This window comes from Dendrobates tinctorius, unplaced genomic scaffold, assembly GCF_039654945.1.
Source record: "Dendrobates tinctorius isolate UK_male_01 unplaced genomic scaffold, ASM3965494v1 ptg000380l, whole genome shotgun sequence".
Lineage (NCBI taxonomy): Eukaryota > Metazoa > Chordata > Amphibia > Anura > Dendrobatidae > Dendrobates > Dendrobates tinctorius.
Genome location: NW_027362046.1, coordinates 1,620,211 through 1,646,602, shown reverse-complemented (window position 1 = coordinate 1,646,602; position 26,392 = coordinate 1,620,211). Strand labels below are relative to the sequence as shown.

Below are 26,392 nucleotides of genomic sequence, written 5' to 3'. Positions count from 1 at the left end.
GCTGCCTGTGACCAAAGTGACGAGAGGATAATGGAGATTTTGAATCTCTGCGTACACTTTTGGACACTGGACACTTGTGGATTGTGTGCGGCCCACTGATATCTGAGCGCTATGTGACACGCTCGATGGCACAGCTGCCTGTGACCAAAGTGACGAGAGGATAATGGAGATTTTGAATCTCTGCGTACACTTTTGGACACTGGACACTTGTGGATTGTGTGAGGCCCACTGATATCTGAGCGCTATGTGACACGCTCGATGGCACAGCTGTGACAAAAGTGACTAGAGGATAAGGGAGATTGGATTGCTTTTAAAAAAGCAGTTTGCGGAGCAGTGGGTAAACAGCAATGCCAGCGTGTCAGGAAGCCTTAAAAGGCAACCCAACAACCAACACCACTGATACACCACAATATAGCCTCCCCTTGCACTGCACACACAGTGACTTGTGTGTTGTGCAGGCCAAATCGCTAGCAGCAGAAGCAGTTTTTTTGTCTTCTTCCCTGCCTAACGCTCTCCCTACAGAATCAGCAGCAACCTCTCCCTATACTAAGATCGGCAGAAGTAAGATGGCGGTCGGCGTGCACGCCCTTTTATACCCCCTGTGACGCCCACCAAAGCAAGCCAATCACTTGCATGCCCTTCTGAAAGATGGTGGTGACCCGTGCCTAGGTCATCACGTTGCCCACAGTGTCCGTGGATCCTGATTGGCTGAAAAAGAGCGCAAAACAAACTTTTGAAACGCGACTTTGGCGCGTAAGTCGCCGACCTCGTGGCCGACCTCATCCTAGGGTCGGGTTTCGTTTCATGAAACCCGACTTTGCCAAAAGTCGGCGACTTTCGAATTTTTTCGACCCGTTTCGCTCAACTCTACTCGTCACCTTTATTTCTATTATTGTGTGCTTGCCAATAATTACATGAATAGGAGACAGTGACATCACGCGGTACCTCATTCCCAGTGATGTCACCAGTTCCAGTTCTCTTATTGGTTCCTCCGCGTCCGCTCCCAGCACTTGACAACCCTATTGGCTGACCGCGGCAGAGCCGCGGGGCATCGTCCTTCCTTATAGAGGCGCATGCGCACATCTCCTTGTTACAGTTCATCCTTATGAGCAAATCGATTCAGGCCGTTATTGCAGTCAAAGCCGCGTTTGTGGACATCGTCCAGATTCTGACGTTGGCACGTGTGTAAACCCAAAATTCACCCAATCTTTTTTCTCAACTGGGTGTGCAAATGAATGTGAGATTAGAGAACAAAAGGGATTTTAAAAAAAGCAAATAAAGACCTCAAAAGAGCAGCTTTCTTCTTGGGAACTGTCTTCCTTCCACAGACCATACAGCGTGCTTCATCCTCTGCCTTTGGTAACGATTTTGTGATGGTGCAAGGGTCCAACGGGGTGTCATCCAGAACAGATCCAATCTGGCTTAGGCCACTGGATTATTCTACTGCCTGTTCCCTGGAACCATCAGGACTGTACTGTACCTTTAAGATACCACATTCCTCCGTAACACACACAACAGTCCTAGGAAGAGAATCTGAAATTAATGTAGTGTCTCCTTTTTACGCTCTTCCTAATACTCTTTGTGCACAATTATCAGACAAGTATTTTGGTCATATTATTTTAGCTTTTATTGCAGCTAGTCAACAGGGTCACAAAAAACAAACATTAACTGACAAAGGTTTGTGAAGAGACCAGGAAGCCATTATCCTCCATTGCTGTCATGTTCCAGAACTGCAACCTCCCTGGAGCCCAGAAGTACAAGGTGTTCAGTGCTCAGAGACATGGCTGAGGTAAGGAAGGCAGAAACCCAACCACCACTGACCAAGACCCAGAAGTACAAGGTGTTCCTTACCTCGGCCGTGTCTCTGAGCACTGAAGGCAGAAACCACACCACTACTGACCAAGACACAGAAGTACAAGGTGCTCATTGCTCAGAGACATGGCCGAGGTAAGGAAGGCAGAAACCTACCACTGAGCAAGACACAGAAGTACAATGTGTTCAGTGCTCAGCGACAAGGCCAAGGTAAGGAGAGCTGAAACCCAACCACCACTGAGCAAGACCCAGAAGTACAAGGTGCTCAGAGACACAGCCGAGGTAAGGAAGGTAGAAACCCAACCACCAGTGAGCAAGACACAGAAGTACAATGTGTTCAGTGCTCAGCGACACGGCCAAGGTAAGGAGAGCTGAAACCCAACCACCACTGAGCAAGACCCAGAAGTACAAGGTGCTCAGAGACACAGCCGAGGTAAGGAAGGTAGAAACCCAACCACCAGTGAGCAAGACACAGAAGTAGAAGGTGTTCAGTGCTCAGAGACATGGCCGAGGTAAGGAAGGCAGAAACCCAACCACCACTGACAGCAAGGCACAGAAGTACAAGGTACTCAGTGCTCAGAGACACGGCTGAGGTAAGGAAGGTAGAAACCCGACCACCATTGAGGAAGACAGAGAAGTACAAGGTGCTCAGACACATGGCCGAGGTACGGAGGAACACGTTGTACTTCTGTGTCTTGCTCAGTGGTGGTTGTGTTTCTGCCTTCATTGCTCAGAGACACAGCTGAGGTAAGGAAGGCAGAAACCCAACCATCACTGAGCAAGACACAGAAGAGAAATGTCAAGACTCAGCCAATTAACATTTGCAGACATATTGTTCAACGGCTTTATGAACTGATGAGATGAGAGTGACTCTTGATGGACCAGACGGATGGGCCCTGTGGTTGGATTAGTAATGGGCACACATCTCCACTTCCAGTTCGACACCAGCAATGTGGAGGTGGGCACTGAATTGGGCTGGTATTATCAAAAATGAGCTAGTTGGACTGTTGTTTGGTTACAGATGGACTCAAAATCAAAGAGAAGCCTCTTGTCCTGAGCAGGGTTAAAGAAATCACTGGTAAACACAGAGAACTAGGTGTTAAGCCAATTACCAAGCTCTGCCGGAACGGCGCTTACAAAGAGGGTTCATTCCTTGCACACGTCTTACCTTCAGCACCTTGTCCAGCTGCAGCTTACTGACACTTTCCCCAAACTCCTGGCTCATCCTGGTCTGGATGGCATTCCTACGCAACCTGTGGCCCTTGGAGAACAGTTCCAGCAGGGTTTGTCTTTCCTAAGGGACAAACATAACATGAACATTTATAAGCGTGGAGACCGGTGACCACGTAACACTGAAGCCCTAATGGCGGACAAACTCATCAGTGGAGAGAAGGATCTGGCATATCCGATTTCAGAGTGACAATCCTTTTATGTTCTTTGGGAGATAAGTCGAGAAGTCTGACAGCGGCGCTGAGAACACTCAAGTGATTGGCAAAACAAGGAAGCTTTTTGTGGCAGCAGCGCACCTGCCCGACCTCTACTGCATTCCCTCTGGAGCTGCTGAGCGTCGATCTGCTTTTTTCCAGGAAACCCATAGAGAATGAATGGAGCAGCAGTCAGGCGTCCAACCCGCCACTCCATTATAATGGGGGTAAAAGTTACCCATCAAAAAAAAAAAAAAAAACCTCTTGTGGGCTCAAGCAGTCAGACCCCCCATCAATCTGCAAATTATCACCTATCTCGTGTATAAGTGACCTAGCTATTAGAGAGGTGCAAAAATTGACCCAGCAAACCCAGTGGTGCATAAGTGACCAGACACCACTCCACTCCTCCTGGCCAAGGGGGAACAAGGGGCATAAGTCCCCCGTTCTGGCAATCGATGGGAGCCCCATTGGTGGGATCCACAGTAATCCCAACAGTTACCATGTATCTAGCTGATAGGTAATATCTTGTTTAGGCTGGAATATTCCTTTGTGTGTAGCTGTAGTGTAAAACTGTTTATTACAGGTTATTAAATGGAGAGGTGTCAGCAGTTCACACCAGACACTGTACTCCATCTTACCTTGTCATAAGGGTCCCCGCAGGTCCAGAGTGCAAACACTTTTTGTTCCTCAGGTGTAGCCGTGCTCTGAGGAGGGAACTAAGAACAGAAAAAAGCCTCAGATGCCGAAGACAAATGTCAAGTCATTAGCGGTACTTTGGTTTTTACTAGGCCAAAGCCCAAGTAAGGGGTTCCCGCCTGCTTTTTAAAGGGAACCTGTCAGCTGTTTTGGCCGATATAAGATGCAGCCACCGCCTTTCAGGGCTTATCTACAGCATTCTGCAATACTGTACATAAGCCCCCGGTCCAACCTGAAAGATAAGAAAAATAAGTCTTATTATCCTCATTCGGGGGGGAAGGGTCCGGTCTGATGAGTGGCGCAGGTACGGGTCTGGCGCCTCCCATCTTCTTGCGATGCCGTCCTCCTCCTTGCTTCACTGCTCCCTGGCATCGCACTTCTGCGCAGGTGTACTGATCTTACAACAGGGCAGAGAATTACACCTGCGCAGAAGTGTGATGCCGGGAGTGATGAAGCAAGGAGGAGGACGGCATCGCAAGAAGATGAAAGGCGCCGGACCTGGACCTGCAACACCCATTGGACCGCACCGGACTGCCCCCCGGGTGAGTATAATAAAAATTATTTTTCTTATCTTTCAGGTTAGATCGGGGGCTTATCTACAACGCTGTAGATAAGCCCTGAAAGGCGGTGGCCGCATTTTATATCTGCCAAAACAGGTGACAGGTTCGTTTTAAAGTGAATCTCGTGTAGTGATAAAAAAAATTTACAGACATTCTCACTTGATCTCCTGCCCCTCCTCAGCGTCACTACCAGCAGCCCCGACACTCCTCAGCATCACTACCAGCGGCCCCCCCACTCCTCAGCGTCACTACCAGCGGCCCCCCCACTCCTCAGCATCACTACCAGCGGCCCCCCCACTCCTCAGCATCACTACCAGCGGCCCCCCCACTCCTCAGCGTCACTACCCAGAATTGTGATTTTTCTGGGTAATATTTATTGAACTAAACAGAAAACTGAATTCTGATTCTGACCATTTTTGTTTTGTACTAGCCACAAAACTTGTAGCCCAAAACATCACATTCTGTATAACCCCCTACATTTTTTTTCATGGAGGTAAATACAAAATTAGCAGTAAGTTATTAGTGATGAGCGACCGTGCTGGGATAAGGTGTTATCTGAGCATGCTCGGGTGCTAACCGAATCACTTTGGCGTGTTCGAAAAATATGTTTGAGTCCCGGAGGCTGCATGTCCTGCGGCTGTCCGACAGCACCCCTGCATGTGTTGTGCCTGTCAAACAGCCGTGAGACATGCAACCGCGAGGACTCAAACATAGTTTTCGAGCACACCAGTCACTCAGTTAGCACCCGAGCATGCTCAGATAACACCTTATCCCAGCACATTCGCTCATCACTGGTTATTATATATCACCCCTCTATAACACACTGACTCTTGATTTGCAGCTCAGTGTTGCCGAGTTACAGCCTCTGAATAGGTGCACTGTTACCCAAATCTACAGGAAAATAAAGGATTAACTGAGTCATTATTCAGTAATCAATACCATGTAAAGACGAATGCAGGGAATTCTTTTGTGTCAGTGACCTAATTAACCGGATTATAAGAGAAGGTGCACTGAACAATAAAAGCCTCTGTAAGAAAAACATTCCTGTGTTCAAGTGACCTGGGTACTATTCCTTTCTCATTCTGGTATGTAACCTCCTACATAAATACAACTGTGGACTGAATTAAAGGGAATCTGTCAGTAGGTTTTGCTATGTATTCTGAAAGCAGCAGGATGTAGGCGCTTAGTCCTTGATTCCAGCGATGTATCACTTACTAGGCTCTTGGTGTAGTTTTGATAAAAATCAGTTTTCTCAGCTGCAGATCTAGCAGTGCCTTAAATGCTGAGCCCTGTATAACCCCGCCCACACCACTGATTGGCAGATTGCTGACAGTGTACACAGAAAGCTGCCAATTAGTGAGGGGGCGGGGTTACACCGAGCAGGAGGACTACATAGCACAAGACAACTAGTCATATAGTGATATAATCTGCTGATAAAACACTGATTTTTCTTTACCCCTTCACGCCATGGCTATTTTCAGTTTTCATTAAGTCTTTAGTGATGAGCGAACGTGATTGGGTAAGGTGTTATCTGAGCATGCTTGAGCTCAAGAAATATGTTCCAGTCCCTGCGGCTGCATGTCTCATGGCTGTTCGACAGCTGCAATACATGCAGGGATTCCATTTGTTAGATAATCCCCGTATGTGTTGCGGCTGTCTACTGCCGCAAAACCTGCAGCCGCAGGCAGGGCTGTGCAGTCGGTAAGCCAAACCTCTGGCTCCACCAAAATGGGCTTGGGCAGAGATAAGTGTTACCAAGCCAAGAAACTGCAGATAGACAAGTGTGAACTGCTGCAAAGTACTTACAGGCACCATGATCTGTTTACAGCCAGAACTTAAAACCGTTTCCTGCAGCATTTCATCCGAGATGCCGCTAAACAGAATATGTCCAGGAGGAAGACTGGCCAAGTGGAGATTAAATAATCGTTTAAGTTCATTCATAGTCAGAACATACTGCCTCCTAAACGTGGACTCTACAAATGCCACGAGTTCTTCAGTCACCAGATCCTTCTCTCTGTTCACGGACTCTTCTGAGTTCTCGTTTGTATGGACACCATTGACCATCCGGTTATTGAAGCTTTCGTAGGTCGAGGTGTCCATGCTTTCGTCGTCGCTCATCGGCTGATGTGGACGTCTGCCACTACGGTCACGCTGGAGGTCAGTTTGGTCTGTTCTTTCTTTTTCAGTAAATCCTTTTCCAACCTTTCCTGGTTCTCCTTGGCTTTGGCTCTGGCTAAGCTCAACACTTGGTCCCCTGTGATCACAGTGGATGGAGCTCCGGAATACAAAGCAAATGTAACGAGAAATGAAGACCAAGATCTGGTAACAATCGCACATCTACTGTCCTGTACACTAATGACACCACTTCATATAGTAATGAGTTCTAGAACCCTGATACTTTTGATGTAACCTTTAGATTATAAAGTTGGCCGAGTAGTCGGACATTTTCTGATTGACTTGTCACTCACTGCTCATATGTCAAGGTTGTCATTTTAAATCCTTTTGGATAAGTGTCATTTCTCATTTTCATGAAGTGATTTCTGATTGATGTTTTTGTGAGTCCGTTCTCTTTGCCGTGTACCACGTATCATCTTGATGTTTTTTCAGATACAATTTCACACAATAATTTTTATTCACACACATATATTTTTTAATACATTTTTATTATATATTTTTATTATATATATTTTTATTATATATATTTGCATTCTTTAATAAAGGTGATTTTTTCACATTTTTAATATATTCCAATCAAATATATATTTTTAATAAATTATTCCTTCCCAGAAATATATCTTCCTCTCCCAAACGAAATCCCCTCCAGCCTAGTGGTATTGACTCTGTGTAACCCTTTTTTTTCGGCACAATTGAAGGTTTTTCTTCGTTTTTCTTTCTTTTTTCTTTCTTTTTAATACACTGTCTATAACAGAATTGTAAATAGGTTAAAATTAAAACTAACAAGAATAATTTTAAATGCATCTTGCGCACTATTAACCCTTGAACTCTGACATCTGTCCTTTCATCACGTGTGTTTTCTTTGGCGCCTAAATTCAAACACTGTATGTATTTAACCAGAGAAGGCTGTATCTGTTCACTACATGTCATCCCCTGAGGAAGAAGTGGTTTACACTTTGAAACGCGTTGGGAATTAAATGGTTAAACTTCTTATGTGGTAGTAATTTTATCCTGGTCAAGCAGCGCACAGTAAGCCTGAGATAGACACTTATCCAAAAGGATTTATATTGGTGGTCACAGAGTGGACCTTTGGGCGTGCAGCAAGCTGACATTGGTTTATATGCCTAAATCTTTCCTGGAAAGGGTGAGTAGATTTCATCAGTTTTTATTCCATTTTCCACCCAGATAAGACCCTATTGCGCTTTTCTTTTTCCTTAGTTTTTACACTGAAGGTTGTCATTTTGAATGCCAAGTTTAGAAATCACTGATCGATCACTTCTATGATCTGTTGCCTGATCTAGGTTTCCATCTATTGGAGACCATGGTAGCTGATCATCCATGATCAACTCATGCGAACCCAACTACAGCACCAAACAATGGACGTAAAAATTCCAAGACGATAGATCATCTTTTTCCCCCCAAAAAACCTGTCTTCGGTCAGCACCAGTCATGCTCGTTACATAACCAACGTTCACAGAGTTGGCCTAGATCAGTGATGACGAACCTATGGCACGCGTGCCAGAGAGGACACGCAGAGCCCTCTCTGCTGGCAAGCAGCATCGCCTCATCTACAAGTGTCCTCGCTCCGGAGCTGCAGCTTCCTGCCTCGCTTGGCAGTCAGCGGCGCGGCGGGATGACATCATCATTCAGGTCCGCGACCGCTGTGCCAGTGAGAGGTAAAAGGTGTGTGTGTGTGTGTAATGATGGGGGAGAGGGCAATGATGGGAGTGATGGAGAAGGCAATGAGGGGGATGGGGAGAGGGCAATGATGGGAGTGATGGAGAAGGCAATGATGGGAGTGATGGGGGAGAGGGCAATGATGGGAGTGATGGAGAAGGCAATGATGTGGAGAGGGCAATGATGGGAGTGATGGAGAGGGCAATGATGGGGTGATGGGGGAGAAGGCAATGATGAGGTGATGGGGGAGAAGGCAATGATGGGGGAGAGGGCAATGATGGGAGTGATGGAGAAGGCAATTATGGGGGTGATGGGGTAGAAGGCAAAGATGGGGGAAGGGCAATGATGGGAATGATGGAGAAGGCAATGATGGGAGTGATAGAGAAGGCAATGACGGAGGTGATGGGGAGAGGGCAACGAGGCAAGTGATGGAGAAGGCAAAGACATGGAGAAGGCAATGATGGGAGTGACGGAGAAGGCAATTATGTGGAGAGGGCAATGATGGGAGTGACGGAGAAGGCAATGATGGGGTTGATGGGGAGAAGGCAATGATGGGAGTGATGGAGAGGGCAATGATGGGGTTGATGGGGGAGAAAGCAATGATGGGGGAGAGGGCAATGATGGGAGTGATGGAGAAGGCAATGATGGGGGTGATGGGGGAGAAGGGCAATGATGGGAGTGATGGAGAAGGCAATGATGGGAGTGATAGAGAAGGCAATGACGGAGGTGATTGGGAGAGGGCAATGATGGGAGTGATGGAGAAGGCAATGATGGGGGTGATGGGGAGAGGGCAGTGATGGGAGTGATGGGGGAGAGGGCAATGATGGGAGTGATGGAAAAGGCAATAATGGGGGTGATGGGGGAGAGGGCAATGATGGGAGTGATGGAGAAGGCAATGATGGGGGAGAAGGCAATGATGGGGGAAGGGCAATGATGGGAGTGATGGAGAAGGCAATGATGGGAGTGATAGAGAAGGCAATGACGGAGGTGATGGGGAGTGGGCAATGATGGGAGTGATGGAGAAGGCAATGATGGGGGTGATGGGGAGAGGGCAGTGATGGGGAGAAGGCAGTGATCGGAGTGATGGGGGAGAGGGCAATGATGGGAGTGATGGAGAAGGCAATAATGGGGGTGATGGGGGAGAGGGCACTGATGAGAGTGATGGAGAAGGCAATGATGGGGAGAGGGCAATGATGGGAGTGATGGAGAAGGCAATGATGGGGGTGATGGGGGAGAAGGCAATGATGGGAGTGATGGAGAAGGCAATGATGGGGGAGAGGGCAATGATGGGGTGGTGAGGAGGAAATGATGGAGGTGGTGGAATGGGCAATTTCTACATGAAGGGGATCAGGATGGGACATTTCTACATGAAGGGAATTGTGATGGGACATGTCTACATGAAGGGGATTGTGATGGGATATTTCTACATGAAGGGGATCGTGATGGGATATTTCTACATGAAGGGGATCATGATGGGGCACATAACTACAAGAAGGGCACAATGATGGGGCATATTTCAGGGTAGAATCTGCTTGCATTCCATGCTAAAATCTATCTATCTAATCTGCATTTTTTTCCCCTAAAGATAAACCCAACTGCTGTGTCTGGAAAGGGCAGTGTGAGTTGATCAGTTTCACTGTGTGATAAGCAATCATGAGCTTGAAGCCCCCTTGCTGAACAAAAGAGAAGACTGCAAAGGTAAGTTTAAAATCAATGAATAGTTTACATAATAGAATTGATCATCAGGGTTTAGGGACGGCAAGCGCTGTACAGGGAAGAGAGTTGGCAGCTGCGGACTCTCCTCCTGTGCAGCGCTTATGACGGTCACTGCTGAGTAGTTCTCATTCACTTTCAGCGCTGCAGGACCTTGAGACGCCACTACACATTTTTCATCACACAAAACTGCCCTGGTGGCACTTCGTCATAAATAATTGGGTTTTAGGTTGCAGTTTGGGCACTCGGTCTCAGAAAGCATCGCCATCACTGGCCTAGATGGCCACTCAAAATCCCACCCAATTCCAAAAATAGGTGTATGGCTAGCCGGAGAAAAGAGTCAGCCAGTGATAAAGGATGTAGATGTACGGTATGCAGGGTATACCTGGAGGTAATTATTATAGAGGTTTTACATTCGGTTCATAACCGCGTCACAGTGTCCGTTACAAATGCCGTTCCCGATCCGCCATACTATAGACACCAATGGCGCCCAAAGCCTTATGATAGGTTAGTGGGTAAGTGTCTGTCTTAAACAGAAGAATGACGTTGCTACTAAAATGAAAGAATATGTAACGGCACCTCCAACGAAGAAGTTGTGAAGGCAGAGAGATCAAACTTCACACGGACACTACACCCGAAATACAGCGACCATGCGTTAATAAAGTGGGATTATACATCGGAAATAAAATCCTTAATTGAGCCTGTGTATATCCTCTTATGAGGTTTAAGGCAAGCCAAATAGGAGAGATTATTCCACAGAAGATAATCGCCGGCAAAGAATATAACAGGGAGGGGGGAAAATAAGATGACTTTAGATCCTAGTTTCCTCCGGTGGATCCATCAATGAGCATCAGCTTCCATGGCAGCATTGTCTTCAAGGACACATCCATAAACAGAAGCTCAGGGATACCATTTTGAGCCAATTCTTACGTTTTAATCCAGATAAAAACTAGGAGACAACCATCAGATGTTATAAGGCATGAGTAATGTACGTCGCTAGAAAATATAGTAGATGTGTACCCCTCCATCCGTCCATTTTGGACCCACAACATTACCTGAAGATGTTTCTGTCTTTTTGGACATCAGATCTTCTTTAGACAAACTGAACACTTTCTCTAACCTGCAAAAGGAGACAGACATCATGTAGGACCAAATGTAGAAGCTTGCACATCCGTGTAGGACGGGAAGATCACCGGACTTCAGCCGTCTCAATGGGCAGGATCCTTTTTGTATGGGAGATCCTGAGCCCCATCGCCATTACTTGCACTGCTAAGATCGCACATACACAACTCACATAGAATTTGCTGTAAAAATAATGTAAATTCCCTTCTAATAATGAGCGGTTCATTTCATGTCACCTGATGCCGCACATTATAGTCCAGATATATACATTTTCTGGCATGGCGACAATAGTGATGGCGCCCCGCGAGCCCAGATGTAAAGAGACTGCCCATCTCTGGGGCCTTAGAAGAATACTTCTTCTAAAGTATCCCAGAGGACACCAGAGGACACTCTGATAGGACAAACCCTGCAGAGGATGAGTCCACGAGTTAGTTTTTCCAGAATGGGGGAACGGTGTCTACAGAACGGAGTTTCCCATCCAAGGTCTCTTACGAGAACTCCCAGCTCATGCACTTCCTCGAGTGGCATTATCTCCTTACCGGTGGTCCCCAACGTAGGTACGTGCCATCAGATGTGACGCTGTACTTACTTGGACTGTATACCTTTCCACAGCATAGACTGTCTCTGGACCACGTCTGGATGCTTCTTCATAAAATGTTCATCAAAAGGCAGCATAAACTCCCAGCTTTTGTTAATTCTGGGTATGGCCATCTGGTCCAGGAAATCCTTCACATCTTCTTGGCAGAGCTAGGACAAAAAAACAAGTGTGCAACCTACGTTCATAGCATTAATACTTAGCAGTATACATACTATGCTTACTATAAAATATGGGTAAAGTGATTTGCAGAACCCTGTCAGTGATCCAGGGCCGTCGGCCAACCTCCTATCGGCGGGAATCTCTGGGGCCTCCTGTGCCCAATAGGTCGGGACAAGGTCATGCGAGTCACTAAAAGCCTACAACTCAGAGGCGGCACCGAGGATTCCGGAGCTTTGAGGTGCTTCGCACGGGCTCCTGTACGAAGGCCATGGTTCACTGACATGGTCGCTGGACTAGGGTCCATTCTCCGCCCTCCGCACGGGCTGTGCGAGATGGAAACTGACAAAGTGTTAGCTGCAGCACAGCTCTGCAGCAGAGCGGACAGCACTATGAGAGCTACAGTTACAGATGTGTTTGTACTGAGACACAGATCAGCTCTGCTGAGTGTGATTATAACAAGCGATGAGCAAGCCGGGTGCTGAACGCCACACAAGGGAGGGACAGACAGACAGAAGACGTCTGTACCATCTCTCAAGGCACCTGTAACCGTATGATGAAAAATCTTTGTCACCATCATTGCCCCAATCAAAGTCTGGGGTCCAGTCTCATTCCCAAACTGGTCACAGTGGAACGCTGGGCCGACTGAAATATTCCACCTAGAGTTCTGCTAACACCTCATCCAAGTCCATCGCAGCACAACAGCGCCTGCCGTCCGGAGCTGGGCAGATTCCCACTACACCTTGTGATCCAGAAGAGGGCGCCATCATTCAAGGCTCATCTACAAAGTAGTAGTCCCAGCTCCTACCATCGCAAAGCGCCCCCAACACAAATCAACCAAAACCAGCCTGACCAAGCCACCAACCTGCACGCCTGGCAAAAGGCGAAATCAGGGAGACGGTACAGAAAGGCAAAGAGGAACATCTCAGCGTCTGGAGGAACGACATGATCAAATTACAGAAACTGACGCTATACCAGAACCTGTAAAATAATCTCTGGAGGCGGATCCTCGGGGAGATCTATGTCCGGCCCATAGATCTTAACAGCTCATTTACATATAAGAAAAACCGTTGATTTCTCTGGAATAAGACATTGGATCACAGACATCAAGGTGTCATTTTATTCAGCTTCCTATAACCTAGAAGCCAAATAGATGGCTTAGGAGGGGCGATCCTACTGACATGTGCCAGCTACCCAACACAGAGAACACAATGGTGAGAATACGTCCATCATACCCATTCCGCAAGGATGTAGACTTATAGTGGTCTTACCTTTGTCACGGTGGCCACCTCCTTCCGCACCACCCAGCGATCTTGTGTGAACTTCCACATCTAGAAAAGACAATCAGTAGTGACGAGGATTTGCTCTGAGTCTAGATGCCGCATCCATATTGATTTTTTGTTGCTTGGACGTATATGACATTCTGTAGCCCTGCACTTCTGTGGATCGTATACTGTGAATTTAATTTTCGCACGGGAATTAAACTGATTAGCAAACGTCCATCTTTAAGGAGGACTCCCATCTTATTAAATGACAGCTTCTGGCTTGGACATGCCAATGACTTCATGATCTCCAGGATCAATACTAAAAATAAAGAGGGCAATTGCCAATGTTTTTCCTGCTCAGCAGCCCCCTCCCTACCACGTGGCTGTGAAAGGAATTGCAGCAGTCCCCATTCATCTGACTGGAGAGGTCTTACAGCTGTGGCGATCAGAACAGGAAAAAAAACTTAAGGGGCTGCAGCCTCAACAACGTGTGGGGGTCCCAGATGGGGAATCTAACTACACGCCATCACTGACTGAGACAGGAGTGCCCCTAAGGGATCTATGCAGCTGCAAATAGGTAACAAAATGAAGGCAAAAAGCCACATATACAAAATGCAGCGACCAATATGAATCAAGTCTCTGCAATATTGAAAGCGCATGAGTCCATTTTCACAAACTATGTCAAAAAGCCTCATGTCTTACTGCCCTCATCCCCCACAACTAAGACAACTCCAATATGTCAAGGTTATCATACCCTAACTTGCTCTCCATTTTTTTTTGAGTGTGTGGGTTCCCCTTAAATCAGCATTCTGCTGGCACTATAGGTGCTGGAACATCCTCTCCTTTACTCTCCATAATGCAGCGCTCCTGCCCTCCGCTGCCTCTCTGTAGTTTAAAAACTTGGTAGCAGATAGACAAATATCAGTCCCTCTTCCTGCAATCCGTCTGAGGGTCTCTGCTGCCGGAGACGGATTACATGTGACACTCACAGCAAATCACAGAGATGGAAGACAGCAAGTGGCCGGCACAAGTTGTCTAAATTTATGGAAGTGACCACTTACGTCATCATCTGAAGGGTTTCCCCCTTTCTATCGCCGGTCACTGTATTGCTCTGTATTATATCCCACCTATACTTACAACAAAATCTCTTCCACGGCACAAAACCTCAGCGGAGACCCCACTGTGAGGGCTGGACGACTCTTTGGGGTACACAACATCACTGGAGTAAAATCATAGAATAAAGATTTATTATTGTCCAGAACAGCTTAGAAAAAACAAAAAAACAGATTGGATTCTTTGGGTAACGAGGCAGATTTCTGGCACTACGGTGAAGGACAACATTCCATTAAAGTAGGAAAATTCTACAAAGACAGAATCGTGCTTTAGGAGAAAAGAATCTGCCAAGATCACAAATATTATTCCATTAATGTACATCAACAAGGGGGATCAGCCGCAGATCGCTGGAAGCGCCGGCGCTCACCTCTTAACCACCCAGTTTCCCTGCACCAACATCGCCACCTGCTGGATGCACCGCAGAACTGCAATAGATTCCATTCCCGCAGCCATTAACCCCATCAGGTTTGCAAACGGAATTACTTTAACTGCAGAGAAAAAAAAAAGTTATAAAACAAATATATATAGAAAACAATTGTAAAAATGATTGAATCCAATAGATATTGAGAGTTGTGACCTTGTCAGGTACCCCACCCTGAACTAGGACCTCGTGACACGTTACGTTGTGGCTTTCCGCTCCTGCATTCTAGGTCAGACATACCGTTTGTCATCAAGATCTTGATTTGATCGGCCAGTGGTAAAGTCCTCAGGTGAGCCATGGACAACACGTTGCTCGGAGCTGCCGGCATTTCACTGTACGGGGCGAAAAAAAAATACAGAATTAATCAGAAATCAAATACATTTTTTTCAATCCTGACATACTGCAGTGCACTGATTATAGGGGGAGGATGTATAGTTTTTTTTCTAAATCAGAGGTATATCCTCGCTGACATGAGTGACCGACATTTCTTTATAAAGGCATTTACAGCAAATATAAATAAACTGAACTTAAAGGGGTTGGACAATGAAAATAATTCTGTCCTGTCCACAGGATTGGTGACAACATGTTGATAAATGGAAAGCGGACCCTTCAATCCTGCAATGATCGGCAATGCACATATGCTTGACCGCCGTTCCATTCATTCACCATGGAGAGGATGGGCGCTGCACATGGTTTTAATTTCCGCCAGTCCCATGCAAAATGGCCAAAATGACCAGCTCATGAACTTGAGTGTAAGAGCTCGTTCAGACAAGTACATTTTCGGTCTTCATGCACAATGAACTGAACACGGAGCAATCGTTGCCAAAGCACAGTATTCGGTAGTCTGACCCGGTTCTGGACACCATCTTAATGCATGACACAGATGGAAGCCGCTGCCGTCAGCACAGAAAGTTGTGGACGCGACTGGCCCCATCCTCTCATAACCATGTAAAGACCCGAGTTTCCCCACTGCTGATTGCTACTCCACCGCCCCCATTCAGGCCAATGTCATAAACATGACTGCCAATTGTAGACAGACAGTAATCGGTCTAGTAAAAATCGCTCTAATATCCATACAGGACATTATGTGAAATCCAATGGGCGCCATGGCATCCTGATCCCATCAGTTTTCAGGTCCCATCCACTTCCCAGGTGGGAACCACATGCGATCCAGCAGTCAGACACCAAATGATAAAACATTCATGGTATACGAAATCGAGAAACGACAAAGTACTTACATTTCTTCCTGAACGCTGGGAGGCATCAGCATCTGGAGATACTCACTGAAACACAAAACAGAGGGAAAAGACTGTACAAACTGAATATACAGAAAAGCTATATTGTTCCTGTAAGAATATATTGTTTTATTATATATGCTACTTTATCACAGCACCTGTAGTGACTAAAAAGGAAAAAAACGCTTTCATATTGTGCGTTTCCTGCTGCCGCACACGCTCACCGCGGGCAGGGCAGACGCCACACACGCTCAGCGCGGGCAGGGCAGAGGCCACACACGCTCAGCGCGGGCAGGGCAGACGCCACACACGCTCAGCGCGGGCAGGGCAGACGCCACACACGCTCAGCGCGGGCAGGGCAGACGCCACACACGCTCAGCGCGGGCAGGGCAGACGCCACACACGCTCAGCGCGGGCAGGGCAGACGCCGCACACGATCAGAGCAGACGCCGCACACGCTCAGCGCGGGCAGGGCAGACGCCACACACGCTCAGGGCAGACGCCACACACGCTCAGCGCGGGCAGGGCAGACGCCACACACGCTCAGCGCGGGCAGGGCAGACGCCACACACGCTCAGCGCGGGCAGGGCAGACGCCACACACGCTCAGCGCGGGCAGGGCAGACGCCGCACACGATCAGGGCAGACGCCGCACGCGATCAACGCTGGCAGGGCAGACGCCACACACGCTCAGCGCGGGCAGGGCAGACGCCACACACGCTCAGCGCGGGCAGGGCAGACGCCGCACATGATCAGGGCAGACGCCGCACGCGATCAGCGCGGGCAGGGCAGACGCCGCACATGATCAGGGCAGACGCCACACACGCTCAGCGCGGGCAGGGCAGACGCCACACACGCTCAGCGCGGGCAGGGCAGACGCCACACACGCTCAGCGCGGGCAGGGCAGACGCCGCACATGATCAGGGCAGACGCCACACGCGATCAGCGCTGGCAGGGCAGACGCCGCACACGATCAGGGCAGACGCCACACACGCTCAGCGCGGGCAGGGCAGACGCCGCACATGCTCAGCGCGGGCAGGGCAGACGCCACACACGCTCAGCGCGGGCAGGGCAGACGCCACACACGCTCAGCACGGGCAGGGCAGACGCCACACACGCTCAGCGCGGGCAGGGCAGACGCCACACACGCTCAGCGCGGGCAGGGCAGACGCCACACACGCTCAGCGCGGGCAGGGCAGACGCCACACACGCTCAGCACGGGCAGGGCAGACGCCACACATGATCAGGGCAGACGCCACACACGCTCAGCGCGGGCAGGGCAGACGCCGCACACGATCAGCACGGGCAGGGCAGACACCACACACGCTCAGCGCGGGCAGGGCAGACACCGCACACGCTCAGCGCGGGCAGGGCAGACGCCACACACGCTCAGCACGGGCAGGGCAGACGCCACACATGATCAGGGCAGACGCCACACACGCTCAGCGCGGGCAGGGCAGACGCCGCACATGATCAGGGCAGACGCCGCACGCGATCAGCGCTGGCAGGGCAGACGCCGCACACGATCAGGGCAGACGCCACACACGCTCAGCGCGGGCAGGGCAGACGCCACACACGCTCAGCGCGGGCAGGGCAGACGCCACACACGCTCAGCGCGGGCAGGGCAGACGCCACACACGCTCAGCACGGGCAGGGCAGACGCCACACATGATCAGGGCAGACGCCACACACGCTCAGCGCGGGCAGGGCAGACGCCGCACACGATCAGCACGGGCAGGGCAGACACCACACACGCTCAGCGCGGGCAGGGCAGACGTCGCACACGCTCAGCGCGGGCAGGGCAGACGCCACACACGCTCAGCACGGGCAGGGCAGACGCCACACATGATCAGGGCAGACGCAACACACGCTCAGCGCGGGCAGGGCAGACGCCGCACATGATCAGGGCAGACGCCGCACGCGATCAGCGCTGGCAGGGCAGACGCCGCACACGATCAGGGCAGACGCCACACACGCTCAGCGCGGGCAGGGCAGACGCCACACACGCTCAGCGCGGGCAGGGCAGACGCCACACACGCTCAGCGCGGGCAGGGCAGACGCCGCACACGATCAGGGCAGACGCCGCACGCGATCAGCGCTGGCAGGGCAGACGCCGCACGCGATCAGGGCAGACGCTGCACGCGCTCAGCGCTGGCAGGGCAGACGCCGCACACGATCAGGGCAGACGCCGCACACGATCAGGGCAGACGCCGCACGCGATCAGCGCTGGCAGGGCAGACGCCGCACACGATCAGGGCAGACGCCGCACACGATCAGGGCAGACGCCGCACGCGATCAGCGCTGGCAGGGCAGACGCCACACACGCTCAGCGCGGGCAGGGCAGACGCTACACACGCTCAGCGCGGGCAGGGCAGACGCCGCACACGATCAGGGCAGACGCCGCACGCGATCAGCGCTGGCAGGGCAGACGCCGCACGCGATCAGGGCAGACGCTGCACGCGCTCAGCGCGGGCAGGGCAGACGCCGCACGTGCTCAGCGCGGGCAGAGCAGAAGCCGCACACGCTCAGCGTGGGCAGAACCCACAGATGCTTACCTGGAAGATTTCATTAATTCTTGGTTTTTGGTCATCGTTTGATTTTGGCAAAGCAGATATTGTTTTTCATGTTCTGATCGACTGTCCTAAAAATAAGAATAATGTGTAAAAAAAATTAGCTTCTACTCAACAAACTTAGTTGCATCTTTTAGGTTACGCTGGAGAAACCCCGCCGTCTACCCCTTACCTTGATGCCACAGTAGTGCAGATCTACCCAGGATTCCTCCGCTTGCTTCTTCTGCAGAAACTCATAGGATTGCGCCCTCCTCTGCTTCGCCTGCTCAGTTTCAGGGCAGGAAAAACGTATGTGCAAGAGGATAAAGCAACATTTACAAAAACAAAAACAAAAAAAACACTGATCGTAGCGGCTACTGAGAAGAAACACAGCATAACTCATGTCTGCATCGCCGTTACACCTTCATCGTGAAATATCCCAATCATTTCATTAAGAGATTTCTCATATAACATCATGTAGCCAGGAAAACCTGCCAGAAATGGAAAAAGCAGACATCTGCAAACTGCGTCCAAGACCGTAAAGCCACGGACTAGTTGGCGGAACCGACAGAGCCTGATACAAGTCAATGGCCTCCACTGAGCACCATTAGTAGGTCCCGTCTGACAGACATCATGACGCAGAACAGGGTCTGGCACAAATCAATGGAAACCAAGACAAAGATGTATAAAGTGTTAGGATCAGTTTATAACACTAAGAATAAGAAGCGTCGCCATAAGACTTACAGTTACTTGCTTGACGTCATCCTCACCTTCATCCTGGGAGGAATCACCAGCAGCTAAGACAAAGCAATAAGTAATGGTTAGAACGCCGGAAGCAAGTGGTCACATCTGCCGTGCACGCGGCATCACTGCGGCCTACCGTCATTTGCAGCTTCTCGCTCTCGATATTTGCTATCCGCTTTATCTAAATATGGGAAACTGGGACGTAACTGCAAAATCCCGTGCAGAGGGGTCACGTGAATTTCACCTGCATTGAAGAGAAAAACAAAAAATAATTGCACAAAGAACAAGGACATTTAAAAGGAGTGGACGACCCCTTTAAGGACTATACGGATGAATATTACTGCAAGATTGTTATAGCTGTTTTTTGTAAACAATGTGGCGGTAGTGCGGGAATATTGATGAGCGGACGTGCTGGGATAAGGTGTTATCTGAGCATGCTCTGGTGCTAACCGAGTGTCTTCGGCGTGCTCAAACATAATATTCAAGTCCCCGCAGCTGCATGTCTCGTGGCTGTTTGACAGAAGCAATACATGCAGGGACTGTCTAACAAACAGTCTAACACCTGCGAGACATGCAGCTGCGGGGACTTGAATATTATGTTCGAGCACGCCGAAGACACTCGGTTAGCACCAGAGCATGCTCAGATAACACCTTATCCCAGCAAGTCCGCTCATCACTAGAGTTTAAGTATATTAATTCATGGATTTCTCTGCTCTGTGCCCATTTAATAAAAAGGTGCAAACAGCTAATTGTGGGGGTCCAAGATGTCAGACGCCCACTGAGCTGACCTGAAAGAGAAAGACTATACAATGACAATTTTACCTTTTCGATAAAATCCAACTGCGTAGCGAGAGGTGCTGTCTGCAGCTTGTATGGAGGAGAACGTCTGTTTGTCCATAAGTTTTCTAGAAGGAAATTAGAGACATAAGATAAAAAAAAAAGGAAAAAAAAATTCATATAACTATTACACACACAGAGAAATGTAAGTGGTGAGAATAATAAATGGCGTGCTTACGAGGAGTAGGTGCTGGTCTCGTCATTGCCGGTTCCATCCACATTCAGTGCAATCTGTTCCCCTTTACTACGACAGTAATTCGGGCTGACTGTATTAATGGCCATGTCAATTTCCACCTGAAAGAATGCACAAGGCGATGTAAGTGCTGTCAAATTCTGGAGGAGTCGCTAAAGAGGGCAGATTCCGTCTGTATCTCCCACCTTCTGTTGCTTCGGTTTAATCCTCGCTGAGACGTGCGGGACGCCATCATAGTTCATCAGCGACGGTCGGATCGGATACTGGGAACAGGAAAGAAACAACGTTCCACCGAGCTCGGTACATGTCCAGGGGTGAAGACTTGTTTTTTTTCTTTTTAACAGCTTTAATAAGTCCACTACAATACCAGAGATTGCTCCTACAGTCCCCTCCACATACATGGCCGCCATAGGTTTCCACTACATGTAATAACTAGACGACAGACAATGTGATGGTGGATAAGCGGCCGCAAATACAAAAGACGTAACCCGTTATTGATATGTGATCGAGCCTAGGAGCCTACCTGGAATAAGTACAGCTTGTCCGCCAGGCTTTTGGCCAGATACACGTCAAGCTGCAAAATAACGAGGGTCAGTAAGGGGATAACGTATGGCTACAATAAGGCAGTAACGTGTCATCTGACGCGCGAGGCCACATCTGTGGTTCTGTCTAGTTCATCCTACCGATGGTATGCCCACGGTGGCGCGATTGATGACCAAGCAAAGCCCTCGCTGTGTCCTCCCTGCACCACAAATTCCGCACACTCGCCCAACTCTGCAAGAGCTCTGCAGACACGGAGCTGAGGAGCGACGAGGAGGACATTGGCAAGATAAGCTGGGCTGATCCTCACTGAGCACCTGGTGGACTAGAACAAATAATTATAATAGGCAAGGCCCCAAAATTTGATGAAAAAGGGGGGAACATTGGCTAAACAGTAGGGATGATGAGAAGAAAGATGCATCAGGGAATCCTGCCGACATTGGATCTACAGACTTGTTAGGGGATCAACCATGGGAATATTTAGGAGACTGGTGAACTAAGTATATAGCTTCTGCTCCAACACATACATCTGATTAACCCGACTGTGTGATGTACAATGTCTGCAAGATATGTTTTCTGTTGGAATGTGCTACAAATCCTCCATTATGTGAGAACCTGCCTGCCAGTGTCTCATTTACATTGCACACTGCAGCAGCTTCCCTTCCCCCCCAAGTGCTATAAACCAACTTCCTGTCACACCATTTGGCTTCTCTCAGCCTCAGCTGAAAGAGGAAAAAAAGTGTGGGAAAAAGGTCTTTGTTTGAAATAAAGGTTAGAAGTAAACCTTTAAGAGCCTGCCCTGCGAAAACCGTACAACATAGAGAATAATAACCATATCTCTGTGATCCGAGCGGTCCCAGCTCCGCTACAGTGTCACTTCCGAAGTCCTAACGGGTCGAGAACCTGAGATATGATTTGCTCCAAAATGGACGGTCATATCGCATAGATGTTTGATGTTTTCTTGATGGGCTCATTACGCTGGGAAACATGATACCACTGATGAGTTCATACTAGCTTTCCCCATAGAGTTATGAGGATTATAAGTTTTTGCAAGATTCCTACATTGGAAAGAGAGAGGTGGGCTTAACCCAGAATGCATCTCTCCGTGATGTCACAAAGCAGAGCCTATAAGGCATTCCCTTGGCAAAACCAGCTCAGAAGAGCTCCAATCCTTGTGCTGAGCAGAACCCAGATGAGTGGAGACGTGCAGCTCCGCCTCCACCCCCCTTAAAGCCACATGGGATGCCTAACAACAACTGACTAAATGTGAGTGTACCTTCTTCTTTAATCCACTTTGTTTTATACTTGTCTAATGTACATATTTTATGTCTCAATTTTATAGCAACTTTCATCTGTAATCACTGTCCTCTTTCGGAAAATAAATGATTTAATATTTAGCCTGTCTCCATGCTCTAAGAATCGAACTATACGCCTTTGTTAGATAATCGCTACTATTTTGTGGGTTGGCTTCGAACCCCTCCCTTGAGTCTATAACTTAAGCGGAGAAACCAGGAGCTGGTGGCAGCACGTTGTGTACGGCTATTGCGGCTTGCTGGCAGCACAGAAGGGTCTTATATTGCTGAATGAGGGGCTGCTGCCACAGCATTGATAATTCCCTTACTGCAGAAGCCTAATTGCCGGATCGCAACAGGCAGCCCGTCCGGCGACTAATTATCCTAGGTGCAGTTCCCTGACTGACCTGAGGGTAAGGGGGGCGCCAGACAGCTGCGAGTTCCAAAGTGGAACTGAGAACATGGGATGTACATAAATCCCTGCAGTACTTAGAAGATTGATAGCAGTGGTGGGGCACCCAAAATACCCCCTGCGTCAAATTGTAGAGCGAGATTAGCTTGCTGGATAATTTTTGGTCACACGGCGCCAGTGGTGGGATAACTAAGATGAGCCCCCACTGCGCCTGTGATAGCCATGTGCCGGCAGTGTGTCTCGTCCCTCCGTCCGCTGATACACCCGTGTCAGTGGTGGGACTGTGACATAGTGGTGACACAGGGTCCGCTGTCCGTCGCGTTTTGGTGGCAGCGGGACCCCCGTCAGTCGCCCGTATTTGGACGAACGGCCGTGGGCTGTTCGTCACATATTGGTGGCAGAGCGGTGGGATAATCCTAGAGCATTAGTGATTTGGTTTGAGCAATCATTCCTCTCACTAAAAACCTGCACGGTTCCTGCGGGAATCCTGCATCATAGGTTTTGGAGAACAGACTCAGTGGTTACTAGTTCTGAGACATTTGTGTGTACGTACAAGTATTCCCTCCCGTTTCTTCGTTTTTCTTTTCTATCTTTTATTTGGCAACCATGGCTACGTGGGGAGAATCTTATTATAAGCAGCTTAATAAGGACACCCTGAGGTCCCTGTGCACGTCAAAGCAGATTGATGTCGCCGACAAGACCAAAGCCCAGTTGGTCGCGGCTCTAGTGCAATGGGAAGAGAGCCAGGGTGCAGAAGGCAGCACCAGTGCCGATGGTGCAGCCGCAGGGGTCCAGATGGTGCAGACCGCCAGCCGGGAAGTCCTGGACCCCTATCTGCAATTGGCTCTACAGCAACTCCCTGCCGAAGACCATGTTGGACGTCTGCAGCTGATCCAGCAATCTCAGGAGAGAGCTGAGCGTCAAAGAGAGGATGAGAGAGCCGAGCGCCAGGCGCAGAGGGCCCATGAACTGGAGGTACTCCAGCGGGGTGGGAATGCCCCCACAGCCCGAAGCAGTGAGCCCAGCAGCGTCCAGACTCCTAAACCCGGGCCAGAGCATTTTCCCGTGATGGAAAAGGATGGGGACTTGGACACGTTTCTGCGAGCCTTTGAGAAAGCCTGCAGACAGTACCGACTGCCCGAAGACCAATGGGCCAGGTACTTGACCCCAGGGCTAAAAGGCAAAGCTCTGGAGGCGTTTGCTTCTCTTCCGCAAGCGCATGATGATGACTATCGCGCCATAAAGGAGGCGCTGATCGCCAAATATCGGCTGACACCTGAGGTATATCGAAAGAAGTTCCGGCACCTTCACCGTGGCCCACATGATAGCTACAGTGATGTGGTGCAAGGACTCAGGGCCCACTTTGACCAGTGGATCCATGGACTGTCCATTGAAACCTTTGAGCAGCTACGGGACCTGATGATCAAAGACCAGTTCCTGCATCTTTGCCCAGCTGAGGTCCGACAGTTCATCCTGGACCGCGAACCAACAAACACGGACAAAGCGGCGCAGATCGCCGACAACTACGAGGCCAACCGGAAGCCAGAGACGCGGAGGCCAGTCACCACCAGCTGGAGAGGGGGTAAGCCCGCACCCAACCCCAATGCCCCAGCTAGCCTTCCCGCCGGAGGCCCTGTCCCTGTTTCCAACAGGCCGGCTACTGACAGTCGCCTGTGTCACCACTGCCAGCGGCCTGGTCACTTCTTTTACGCCTGTCCGAATAGGCCGAAGAACCCCCCAGCCAAGGCCCCCGGGCCCAACGCCTCTGTTCTTTTGGTGGGAGGTGTGGTTGGGAGGGCTGACGACAACGTTCAACCTGTTCAGGTGGGGGCCCGTCTTGCTACAGGCCTCAAGGACACCGGGGCTGAACGAACCCTCATCCATCCTGGACTGGCGGCCCCTGAAGAGTTTGTTGAGGGGAAAACCTTGATTGTCACCGGGATTGGAGGCACCCGTTGTCCCTTGCCAGTGGCCCGGGTTTTTCTTGATTGGGGTGCTGGGAGCGGGTTGAGGGAGGTGGGAGTGTCTGAAAACCTGCCCACTGATGTTTTATTGGGGACTGACTTGGGGCGGATGGTCGCATACTACGTCCCTGACACCCTTCCCCAAACTGATAATAAGGGTAACGTTAACCCTGATGATGATGGGAAACTGAATGTGTTACCTGCTAATGCCTTGATGAGTAACGATGCAACTAACAACCATTCTTTCCCCAGGTATGATGCTGATGCTGATGTGAATGTACCAAAGCAAACCGATAACCATTCTTCTCCTAGGAAGGATGATGATGATGTTGATGTATCTGTGCCGACAGAACCCGTTAACCCTTTCTTTGTAACGGTAGATGTGTCCACAGGTACCGAAGTGCTCAGCCCCGTCACTCTGCGGAGTGAGACGGCTGAGGAACCCCTGGCAGGAGCAAGCAATGGTGCTCAAGGAAATGGGGAGATGCATGGGGACAATGAGGAAGGTAATGCCATGCAGCTGACCAGTGCCACCGAGGAAGGTAACTGGCCCATAAGTAGCACTGCTCCTGAAGTGTTGGGGGTGGATGGGGAGGTAGAGCCCAGGGCAGCACCGGCTGGTGGGTCTGTAGAAATCCCCAGGGAGGCAGCATACATAGCAGCTGTCACACGCAGTCAGAGTGCCCAGATCGCAGGTAACGCACTGCCTTCTGGACCCTCTGCTGCTGCAGGAGAGACTGAACCAGAGGTGAACCCAGAGCCGGTTCCAGAGGGTCCCAGTAAGGAAGGTACCCTGACGTCACTTCTGGCAGCCTCCAGCATGGAGTTTCAGGTTGCTCTGCACTCAGATGCCAGCCTGGAGAAATTGAGAGGTCTCGCCGAGACGCCCTCCTCCGAGTCTGATAAGGAGAGGGTGTTCTGGGAACGAGGAAGGTTGTACCGGGAGACAGTACCCGGAGATCCTAAAAAGGAGTGGTTGAGGGAAAGACAGCTGGTCGTCCCCTATCAGTTCAGAACCGAGTTGTTGCGGATTGCCCATGAGATTCCACTCGCTGGACACTTGGGGATCAGCAAAACAAAGGCACGGCTGTCTCAACACTTCTATTGGCCCAAGATGGGGACAGATGTAACACACTACTGCCGCTCCTGTGCCACCTGTTAAAAAGTGGGTAAGGCGGGGCCTGTTCTTAAGGCTCCCCTTATTCCTTTGTCGGTGATAGAGGAGCCTTTCCAGAGAATAGCGGTGGACATCGTAGGCCCGCTGGCCGTCCCCAGCAGCTCCGGAAAGCGCTACATTCTTACCGTGGTAGACTACGCTACCCGGTACCCAGAGGCAGTAGCTCTGTCTTCAACCAGGGCAGATAAGGTGGCTGACGCACTGGTGACCATCTTTTCAAGGGTAGGATTTCCCAGGGAGATGCTTACCGATCAAGGGACCCAATTCATGTCTCGCCTAATGGAGGCTCTCTGTGAGAAAATGCAGGTGACGCACATGGTATCGAGTGCGTATCACCCACAGACTAATGGTTTGTGTGAACGCTTCAACGGTACCCTCAAACAGATGCTCCGCATGCTGGTTGAGACCCAAGGGCACGACTGGGAGCGGTACCTCCCACACCTGCTGTTCGCTTACAGAGAAGTTCCGCAGGCCTCGACCGGGTTCTCCCCCTTCGAGCTCCTGTATGGCAGGCGAGTCCGGGGACCCCTTGGGTTGATAAGAGAATCCTGGGAAGATGAGCCAAACCCCACAGAAGTGTCCATCGTGGATTATGTCATGCGCTTCCGTGACAAGATGCAGACCTTGACGCAGTTGGTGCATGACAACATGACGCAGGCTCAGGCTGACCAGAAGCGCTGGTACGACCAGAACGCCCGGGAGCGGACCTACCAGGTGG

General features: G+C 49.9%; 1 protein-coding gene across 1 annotated transcript in view; it reads right to left on the bottom strand.

Moving 5' to 3' along the window:
- Positions 1-861: 861 nt before the first annotated feature.
- Positions 862-26,392, bottom strand: part of LOC141075921 (DNA-directed RNA polymerase III subunit RPC5-like) — a 49,362-nt gene continuing 23,831 nt past the window's right edge. The window contains 20 exon segments of the mRNA XM_073563130.1: positions 862-1,520; positions 2,981-3,106; positions 3,875-3,952; positions 6,299-6,615; positions 6,618-6,767; positions 11,101-11,177; positions 11,769-11,926; positions 13,205-13,264; positions 14,336-14,417; positions 14,679-14,799; positions 14,973-15,064; positions 15,971-16,015; positions 18,522-18,607; positions 18,709-18,798; positions 19,260-19,312; positions 19,396-19,503; positions 20,082-20,164; positions 20,275-20,390; positions 20,475-20,552; positions 20,813-20,863. Of these exon segments, the coding sequence (XP_073419231.1) occupies positions 1,464-1,520; positions 2,981-3,106; positions 3,875-3,952; positions 6,299-6,615; positions 6,618-6,767; positions 11,101-11,177; positions 11,769-11,926; positions 13,205-13,264; positions 14,336-14,417; positions 14,679-14,799; positions 14,973-15,064; positions 15,971-16,015; positions 18,522-18,607; positions 18,709-18,798; positions 19,260-19,312; positions 19,396-19,503; positions 20,082-20,164; positions 20,275-20,390; positions 20,475-20,552; positions 20,813-20,863 (2,028 nt within the window). The 3' untranslated portion in view covers positions 862-1,463.